A 10,839-nucleotide genomic window follows, 5' to 3' on the forward strand; every position below is an offset into this window, starting at 1 on the left:
GTCAGACTTGATGATCTGCTCAGGTCCCTTTCAACCCTAATTTTCTATGATTCTCAAAAAGCACTTTTATTAATTTTCAAGAATTTTAAAGAAACCCAAACTAAGCCTAACCAGTGAAATTGAGAGTTAAGTAGCAAAGAATCTGAACACCTGGAATCTTTTTGAAATATTAATTCAAGTGTTGATAGCAGTTGCCCCTTTTCATGTAGAAAATACTTTCTTTTTCAGTCTATTCCATTAGTTCTTTAGGTAGTTACCTCATTCAAAGTTGAGAGAGTGTTTGGGAACTGAAAAATTTGAGAAACCTTTTCTTGTTCAATGTATCAATAAAAATAAGGTCTGATAAGCAGGGATCTGGGTTTTCTCTGATTTAAAAAAAAATCTCAGATTGAAAAAAGTAACAGCAAATCCACATTTTTCTGTGATTTTAAAATGGAACACCACTATATGTATTGGTGTTTTATTTTAATCACGGAAAAATGTGGTTTGGGGTTACTTTTTTTAAATCCGAAAACTGGGGATTTTTTTAAATCAGAGAAAACCAGGATCCCTACTGATAAGGTAAGATTAGTAATTCTAGTGTGATAAAGGGCAGGCTAGAAATGGTCTGTTCAAGTTATTCACCATAGATCATGCCTTTGTAACCTGCCTTGATAAACTTGACTTCTTATGAACCCAGAAGAACTAAGCTAGTTTTAGTTCACTGATAAACATTTTTAAATGTTTTGTGCATTTTAACATTAACTTCCTTCCATCAGAGCTTGACATGTACAACAGAATCAGTCATCATTTAGTAAGTTAATGTCATTTTCGATTTTGTACCATAACATGTAAAAATTTAGAATTTGAATGAAGTGGTGAATATCTGTCTCTGGATACGTGTAAGGATAAGTCGACATAGTGACCCTCCTAATTAGAAACATACCGGATTTAAGTAAAGATAGTATCTTATTGTAAATAAAATTTTTTTGATAGGCTGATACTTGTTGGCTAGTAAGGGTCTTTTAGGAAATAACTAACATTTAGAACTATAAACAAGATTTCAAATAGATGATTTAATCAAGGGTCCTGTTTGGTGATTTTTTTTTTTTAAACAGCCCATTCTTTGTCTAAGATATACAGCAAATGGAATTATCTGACAAAACTTTTGCTATGGATATCTGGAAGACCTTGAGTTAATAATAGAAATTATAGTATCAAATTATAGTGACACAGATTAAACTAGGCAGGGGCAGACAATCCTGCTAGCTTCCCCTCCTGATGCCCCCCACCCTACCTTCCCTGCTAGATTGGTGCTGCTCCAGACACTGGGACCTTTAAAGGTGCCTGGGTGGCCTAGCTTGGGGAGCTGCTCATTTGCTCATTTACTGGGCTGCCTGCACACCCTTTAAAGATCTGGTGCAGGCTCCTATTCCCCCCAGTTGTGAAGTGTGCCTTATGTGGCAACTCTCACATTCCATCCAGGGGGCTTTGTATATGTGGCCTCTCAAATTTAGTAGCGCTACCAAAAAAAAGGTGTCAATTGTTCTGGGTTCATTAGAAATAAGCTTATCAGAGCAGGTTAAAAAGGCATGATTTATAGTTAATAACTTGAACAGACCATTTCTGAAGGGGGCCTAGCAGCTGCTTCATACTCCCAAGCAGTGGATCCTCCTCTACTTCAGAAGGTGCTCCAAGTGTGCATTTGTCCATATCTTTTGAATGGAGAATAAATGGAGTACTGAGAATTGTGTGATTGTAGTTAAGTTTGTTTGTACATGTGAAAAGGAGGGAAGAAGCAGTCTTCACATCCAAAAATCTGTAGAGCTGGGACTAAGGGGTACGCCTTAGGGAAGGGAGTTGCAAATCAAAGGTGAGTAGGTGAAATCATGTGTGCAGTTGCAGCAAAGGTGGTGTTGATGGAGTGCTGCAGAGGTGGTGAAGGAAGACTTTCAGACAGTTTGCCATTACAGGTTATACCAAGATTAAGTAGTGGAGGCAAATTAGGGAGAAGGTATCAGAAAAGTAGATAAAATAGAGAAATTTGAGCTGAACCAAAGAGAAGAGATCAGTAGAGCAGTGTCCTGTTTGGATATGGTACCTAGAGAGGGAGAGAGAATCTTAAATGCAAGAAACCAATTGCGAGTCACTGGACAAAAATGAACACCTTATTTTCTATACCTACAAGAGGATATTGCAGACAAAAGGTTTATTATTTGGTATCTAGACTGCAGGCTAGCGTTTTGCATCATCTGAGTGGTCTGGTTTTCTTTGATGTTAACAGCTGCTGTTCATTTTGAATAGTCCAGTTCTAGACTTGAAACTGTTAAAAAATAGGTTCCCTAGGGAAGACACAGCTAGAGATATTTAATCTGCTCTTTTGGTTTTAGATATATACAAAAGTAGAATAAATTTGTACTCTACCCGGTGCCCTTTGAAAGAAGACTATACAGAAATAAATCTGGCTTAAGTCCCCTGCTTGCCTCACTTGACGCCTTGTACTTATTTCTATGAAATTTACCTCTTAAGAACTTCCCTATTTTTGAAAACCATTTTCAGCTGCTTTCAGTGAATCAGATTCACTTTCAGGTTTGTGGGGTTCTTGCTTCCTCTGGAGCCTCTCCTGCACTAAAATCAGGGCTAAGCCAGCTCACTTGAAAGAAGCTAGGAATCCTTGTAGTTGAGATGCACTTCTATTCGAGATAGGAGGTTCAAACAGGCAGTACAGACTAATCCATGGGACTAAATACCCTATGAACTCACTGAAGGTGAGTATCCACTTTCTAAAGTAGTCTGAAATGTTGGCTTGTTTCTGAGAAATGCTAAGAAAAACTCATTTTCACCATTGGTGTGCTCCTTTATCCTTTTATATATAAAAGATGGCATGGTTTTAGTTCTGGCTTGTTTTTTCTCACTAAACCATGTAGCTTTTTTCACAACTTCAAACAGATTTCTTAGATTTCTATTTTATAGGTGGTACCTGAACTTGAAAATACTATAATTTCTGGTCTCCGTTCACTGGTCAGTGTAGCCCACACGTTTGTGCCTAACCCACTTGAGACGAGGAGAAATACAATGAGAAGATTTCTCAAGGTTCCCTTTTTAACCTTTTTTGTATACAGTTTATACCCTAGGGAAAGCTCAGGTTAGGAGATGGGTATCTTAAACTTCAGGCACTACTCTTATTCAAACCTCAGCTTACTTTTCGATTCCTTTTTCTAACTTGTGAATGTTGCCTCTTAGTTTCTTGATAAACTATGTTCCTGCAAATAAATGCTTCAAAGTCCGCCTTGATTTTAAAATAAAAGCCTTTTGTCAGGCTTGACAAATCTCGTTAGCTTGTAACTTACACTCACTCCCAAAATCTTGTCAACACTGACTCAGATTTCCTCTTTCAGGTCCCTTGTTTGTGTGATTGCATATCACCATCTCTGGAAAATAGCCAGAGCTCATCCTCACTTGTACCAAGCTCCTAGTGAAGCATTATTCACACTCTGCCTCACATTCTAGTTAAACTGTTGCATTTCCTTTTACGGGCTTTGTGGTAACGTCATGCTTTTTGAGCATTTTTTTTCTCCTGTACTGTCTCAGAAATGGGAGCATATTGACTTTATCTTCTAACTGAAAATTCTTCCCTGGCTGGCTTATTTTAATAATAATCCATGGACTGAATCTACCTATACTCCACTGATTTTGTACTCCCAAGATTATCCACCATTTGCCTAGACTTCTCCATCTAAGTTGACAATAATAGAAATACCGCTCTGGCATAAGAGTATAAACTTAGTGGGAATTCCTGAGAGTCTGAAAGATGGATATGTTCTCTTTAGCAGAGACCCAAAATGCTAATCTTACCATATCAGCTAGATCACACAGCGAATACTTTGCAAATCTGTCTTAATCGTGAAAGTCCATTAGTTTTATACATTTTATGAATATGGTTTAAAATAGGATATGGAGCCATTTATTCCATAAGACTACACTACTGTTATCAGATCTTACTTCTGTCAGTATAGTTGTAAATTTGACCATATTGTTCTTTTTGACTAGGGACAGAAATTGTGCATAAACTGGTGTAAGTGATCAGAAACTGGTTCAAATCTGTAACACAACAGAAGTTCACTGCGCATAAACAACTTCTAAAATGGCCAAAGCCAGTTTAAAATAAACCTGGATAGATGTAGGATCAGACTTAACTAATTTAGCTTGAATCAGTTTATTGACCTTCTGTCCCCAGATCACTTCCAGATTCAAGTTAACTCAGTCCCCCAGAATCCCAGGATGCTTTGCACCTCCCCCACAGACCCCACCTTACAGGGTGGATGGGCTAGTCCTGGCCCACAGTATCAGCTCCAGCTGAGCAGGGAGGTGTGCTGTAGTGTCTCCCTGTCCCCTCCTCCCCGGCTTCTGCCCTGGGCCATTGAAGCCATGTGTTTGCATTTCCAGAATCATAGAAAAATGTCGGTTCACTTCCTTATTGGTTCAATCTATGCAGCTTAAACTAACCTGGAAAGCCTGAATCAAATCAGCCTTGGATATTTTGACTGTCTGCACTTCGTGACTCTTTTAATGGCAAACTCACGCTTCCATGCATGTAATTCCATTCTGTTTGCCCTTTTAAAAAGTCCTTTTCCCTCTGGGCTACAGACTTAAAATTACTTTAAATTTCACTTTAAAATGGTGAAAATGGTGAAACTTCAATAAACAGGGCATTTCATTTTACTGTTGGGTATCCTTTTGTTGTTCCAAGTGCTACATTTGCTGCTTATTACATTAATGGGCTGCAAATCAGATCGGGGGCTTAGTCCTGTGCCAGTATGCAACTCTTGAAGTTTGAGCATTTCTAGTATTCTGTGCTCTCACCAGTGTTTTTCTGTAATCTGATGCAATCAGGTGCAATTTCAAGATATTTTGTATATTTCTCAGCAAAAAGTTGCCAATTGGCTTTAAAAAATGCAAAAATAAGTAAAATTATCCAATTATGGTAGATTTGGTTAGTTTGTGGTAGGTTTTTTTTTATTTGAAATACTATGGTTCTAAACATGTGGTGAAATATAGCAACTTCTTGAGCCCCTCAGTATCCAGTAAGGCTAATGTGGGATGAAGTGGGCAATACCTATGGGCTTGGGTATTGGTAGCCGAAGATGGAATGACTGTTTTGTAGATACTTAACATAAAATCAGTAACTGTTGTTTTTAATAAAGTCAGCATACTGATTTGCATTTATTGAACAGGATAATAGTTGTTTTTACTTAATGAGACTCACCAGCCCTAAGAAGTCACTTGATCTGTCATTCAGAACAATTAGTTCTGCTCTTGATTTGTTAAATATTTGTATTGGTAGAAGTTGAGACTTGTCCAGCTGTTCTTGCTGAGTCCTGATAAACCTCTGCAGAGCCTGAGATGTTTCTTCAGTTTGTTGTGCAAACTTAAGTTGGGAGGGGTTGTTGTGAAAGAGGTGCTTGCTAATTACATGCTCCTTGAAGCCAAGAATGGGTATACGTTTTTTATCTTGAATATACATTTTTGAGTTCTTTATAATTTAAGGTATTTGTTATGAATTTGCAGTGTACTCGTCAGATCATCTCGGAAAAGTTGGGACGTGGCTCAAGAACAGTAGACCTGGAACTGGAAGCCCAAATAGAAATACTAAGGGATAACAAAAAAAAGTATGAAAATATCTTGAAACTGGCACAGACTTTGTCCACACAGCTCTACCAGATGGTACATACCCAAAGGCAACTTGGAGATGCATTTGCAGACCTGAGTTTGAAATCATTGGAACTCCATGTAAGACTTTTATAGTATTAGCAAATAAAATGACTTAAAGGATGGAGATGAGGTTAAACTTGACCAACTGGTGCATGCTGCACTATATAGATAACAGCTGTTGACTTAAGCATTAAGGTCTGTAATACTGAACTTGCTTTAAAAAAGCTATACAATTCACTTGAGACTCTACAGGAAACCACTGAAATCATACTAAGGTTGTTGAGCACTTAATGTTGTTGAGCATTTTTTTTAAATGTCTGAAATGAATTGGAATTTAGATTTCAGGAACTGCTAACAAACCACATTCCTTTGTGCATTAAATACATATGGCACTTCAATTTGTCATTAATAAGATGTCATCAAAATTGTTCTAAATCACTTACTGTAAACTGCAGTTACCTAAGGGGTATATGGCTTGGAGTAGGGTAGAACAGGCCTCATACAACAGAGGTGAAGTCACTGTTGAATATAAGTGAATCATTTTTCCTTGGGAGAATAAAGTGTTGCTCCACTCAGTTGTTTCACCAAGCCTTGCAACCTGCATGTAATAAACTGCTCCTTTTATGGAGTTCAGATTCCAAGCAAGCAACTTAAGCATGATTCCTTAGATAGCTAACATTTTAGGTTTGGAAGGATTCCTTATTCTAGGATTTTTATATAACTCTGGCATCTCAGCTATAAGTGATTATACAATCCTATGTGTTATAAAGAGGGAGAAGCTAGATATTACAGCTGTATGGCTGGATTGTCTCCTCACAGATCTTGCTACTTCCTGTATCTAGAACAGTTCCCTCCTGCCACCAAGCTTAGGATCTAAAGTCATTGCCCATATGTTAGCATTGTATAGGCGGACTCCCAAAAATGTAGTATTGCAGCACCCTCAATTAAATTCTGAGGTTGTTGCCCTTCTGCTTCCTCCTCCTTTGTGATCACTGTATTCCCACTTAATTACTTTTATTTAATGTGTACACTAAATAACTGTTAGCTTCTTAGAAGAACTCATTACCCTACATTTTTCACATTCTAGGGGGGACTTGTTCTTTTTAATGTCGTGTTTTGGCAAATTAATATTTCAACACTTCTAACAACAAAAAAACATATAAATGTTGCCAAAAAAGTGCAATATGTTTTTACCAATCTGTTTACTGTTGATGCAAATATGGGGCATGTGGATTGTGGTAGAAAGCAAGATGAATGTAGTGCAGTATGTGCTAGAGTTGCATTTATTTCTGAAACTTGCACTAATTTTGATCCTGGAATAGTATTCATTTTGAACACATTCATTCTCCTAAAAGTCTTATAACTCTTGTACTTGGGAACAACATTTCTCCAGATTCTACCAGCTTCTTGTACCATTCTTGGAATCTTTCACTGTTTCAGTTTCAATCTGTCATCTCTGGTGTAGATTATTGAAGAGGACTCTGTTCATTTAAGAAAAAAAGCAAAGGTTTCTGCTACTAATAAAAATTCTGTAACACCTATGCCTCCTAGAGAGGTGCCTGTTTGTCGGTTTCCTCATTGTGCTTGCCTGTTTTTAATTGGGCTTTACTGATGTCTAAACCTGACTTCTTTGGATAGCTTTGTTTACTTCCTTACAAGTTCTGGAGAAAAGTAAAAATCAGTTCTAAACAGTAACTTTTTAGATTTTTAAACCTCAAGCAGCAACAAACTAGCAGGTGAAAATTCAAGAGTGACATAGCTCTAATAAACTGAGTTCTTCAGAAGCACAATACTAGTTACCTAGAGCTCTGTTGTGTTGTTTGAGTTCAAAGACATCTCTTGTATGTACAGTATCTTTAAAGCCGTACTACTTGAATAGGCATGTCAAATCATTTACATATAAAGAGCTGAAATTATCATATATGTGTGCATGTATGAATTTATATGTTTTTGTAAATAATCTCAATCCAGAGGAGACTTGCCAGTGTTCATAAGAGAGAAACACAAAGATCATGGGTAGAACATGTCCCCTCTGTAGTAATTAAAGTCTTAGTTAGAATAAGGTACTGAGTTTAGTTGTTAGTATACCCTTCTGGTTCCATTGCTATTTCTTAATATATGTCCTGTCTACACAGCAAACTTGCTGCTTCAGACAGCATCATCCATAAGTGTGCTGCACTGTTCAAATGGGTTGCCTCCTAAACCAGAAGCAGTGAGTGCTGCAGTTTGGAAATGTTAATTTTCATTGCTGAGTGACACTGTCAATTAGCCTGCCTATGCTCAGTAGTGCACTAGTGGTACTACAAGAACTGCACTGCTTGTGGGTTAGGAAGCCTGCATAAAGCAATATGATATGCTTGAAATCCCTCCTGTCTGACATGGCAAATTTGTCTCCATAGCTTATAACCTTAATTTATTTCTCCCAACATCCTGTCTATTCTTCTTCAGTATTTCTTCTTTCTTAACTTCCTGTGCATCTTCTTCCTGTTTGGTTTCACACTCACCACTCAGTCCACCAGAATGACCAGCGGTCAAACAGTTAATATTAACATGAAATGTAAACTCTAAAACCAGTAATATTCCAGTTGGATTAAATGGAGTTGGAAGAGTTCACACTTCAGCACCAGTTGCCAGTTATCTTTGGACTCTGAAAGAAAACTCTGTATTAGTTAAAGTTCCATGTGTGAACTAGTGTATCTCCACAGCAGTGATGGCTCGAAATCCTACTTTTTTAATAAAGCTTAATCTGCAGAAAATGAAAATGCCATATGGATGATATAAGTATATCAGTGAGACTGTTGTGTAGTATCCATACACTGGAAAAAATCACTGCTGTTGAATGCTTTTGCTGTTGAATACATTTATGCTAGTCTTTTATTTAATATCTAAACTTGATTTCAGTGCTCTTTGGCAACAATTTGGCCCCTTAAAACATCAACTCATCTATTATTACAGCACATTCTGCTTTCTTAATTATGTGCAGCTTTTTTTAAATGAAAAAGATGTTGGCATTTGTCCAACCTGTTGTTCCAGAATGTAATGTAAAAATAAATTTGTTTGCTAATTAATACTACTTGCCTCTCTATATGTATACTACCCTTTTTTGCTGATGTCTGTCTTAGTACTAAAGTACTTAGTACTTAGTATTGGTACCCAGCAGCTATGTGAAAGACACCCGATACAGTGTTTAGCCAAGTTCCATAACTCGTAAGATCACAAAATAGAATTAGTACCAAACATCTGGTATTTTACAAAGCTTTGGATCATAATCTGCTGACATTAGTTAGTGGGATTTCATGGGAATAACTGAGAGCAGAATTGTGGGGCCATTTTTGCTGACTTAATTTTTGTTGTGATTCTTTCTCGTGTTAACTTAGCTTGTTCTCTAGATTATAGTCACATTTGTTTAAACCTGCACACATTCAAGAGAAGTGATGAAATGACTTACATGATCTTCCCTGTCACTGATAAATGTTTGTTTTCTTACATGTTTGTGAATCAGTGCCTGGTTTAAATTTATTTCAGTGATCTACAGCATTTTTTTTGCTTTTGTTATAGGAGGAGTTTGGATACAACGCAGACACTCAGAAACTTCTAGCTAAAAATGGAGAGACCCTTCTTGGGGCTATTAACTTTTTTATTGCCAGTGTGAACACGCTGGTGAATAAAACAATTGAGGATACCTTACTGACTGTGAAACAATATGAAAGTGCCAGGTAGCTATCATTCTGTTTTTAGTTATTGTCATTTCAGTATTGTCTTCAGAAAACTGACTAAATGTAGATTTATAGTTTTTGTTTGAGCTGGTAAAACCGGTTTTAAAAAATGTTGCAAATACAAATACAACACAACTTCCATATTTTTAAATCCTGATCACCTAAGCCTTTACTTAAACCTTATAAAGTACTGTAAAATGATTATTACAATCCACAAGACATTTTCTGTTAAATTTTAGATCTTTCAAAAATTTTCTTCTATACAATTAAGACATGTTTCACAGATGAAATAGCAGTGGGAATCAATAGCCCTGTGTAGCTACAGATATACTGGTCTGTAAATTAACATTTTGGTATGAAAGAGTTCTCTTGGTGTATGTGTTAATGTTGCATAAGTGCAAGCAACATTTTAATATGATTTTTAAATATAAATTATTTATCTGGTTACATATCTCTTAAGAGCTTAAGGTGGATTAAGCGCTAGTGAAAAGTAACGGATTACCCACCATAGAAAAATTTACTTATGGTACAGGTATTGCAGCTATGGATTGCTGGCAGCAGGCCCAGATTAACTATTCTGTTTTCTGGCAGCATGTATCAATTTAAAGTCAGAGGATACATTATTACAATTTTAGAGTGAACAAAACTGTTTGTAATATTGGATAAAAGGAAGAAAATTTCAAATAGCTCTGAATTTAACTTCAAATTTTTCAAAACCAAAAGTTTTGCTGTTTTGAAAAAACAGATTTGTTTAGAAATTTATGTAAAAGTGAAAGAACCGGTTATCTTGGAAATGAAACTGTTTAATTTGGGCTCTTTGAAATCAAAATATTTTCCATTCTTGGTTTAGCTATCAACCGAAATAATTCACCAGCAGACCTATGGTAAGCACTTGCTAGCTGAACGGGTGGGAGTCTGTGGATACTTGTTCTCTACTAGATGGACAGAAACAATTCTGCAAACTAATGCTGGTTGGGAGAAGAAGCTTTTGTGATCGCCATTTAGGTATATCATAAACTGTCTATCAGATAAGCAAGAAATTATCTCTCAGTTGAAGTGGGATGGGTTAAAATTGACAGGCATCTAATCTCTCTGCTAAATGACTAAAACCATTGACTCCTCAATCTAATCTATAAGCAATTTACTTTGAGTAAAAGCTTATTAGAAAAGAGTGAGATCTGTGGTGGCCACCCATGAGCCAGGGTATAGTATAAAAGTCTTCTGTAGCAGTTGTGTGCAAACTTGTACTAGTTAGGGTGAACTCATACATGAGCACTTTTTCAGGGGAGTGATCTTTCGGTGTAGATTTTGCTGCAGAAATTAATAGGAGCAGGAAGAATAAACACGTCTATTTTGTGGAACAGTATTGACTCCACTTGTATGGGAACTTTTTAATTGTGTGTCAAAGTTCCTTTCTGCCAATAGAAGAAAG

The 10,839-nt window shown here is 36.7% G+C and overlaps 1 protein-coding gene across 5 annotated transcripts in view; it reads left to right on the plus strand.

The window, feature by feature from the left end:
- Positions 1 to 10,839, plus strand: part of ARFIP1 (ADP ribosylation factor interacting protein 1) — a 107,121-nt gene that overhangs the window by 80,533 nt on the left and 15,749 nt on the right. For all 5 annotated transcript variants that reach the window (XM_019522216.1, XM_019522217.1, XM_019522218.1 and 2 more), the window contains 2 exons: positions 5,548 to 5,769; positions 9,250 to 9,407. In XM_019522216.1, coding sequence (XP_019377761.1) covers positions 5,548 to 5,769; positions 9,250 to 9,407 — 380 coding nt within the window. The remainder of the gene's footprint in view (positions 1 to 5,547; positions 5,770 to 9,249; positions 9,408 to 10,839) is intronic.

Source organism: Gavialis gangeticus, unplaced genomic scaffold, assembly GCF_001723915.1.
Source record: "Gavialis gangeticus isolate Ggan-Ray unplaced genomic scaffold, GavGan_comp1, whole genome shotgun sequence".
NCBI lineage: Eukaryota > Metazoa > Chordata > Crocodylia > Gavialidae > Gavialis > Gavialis gangeticus.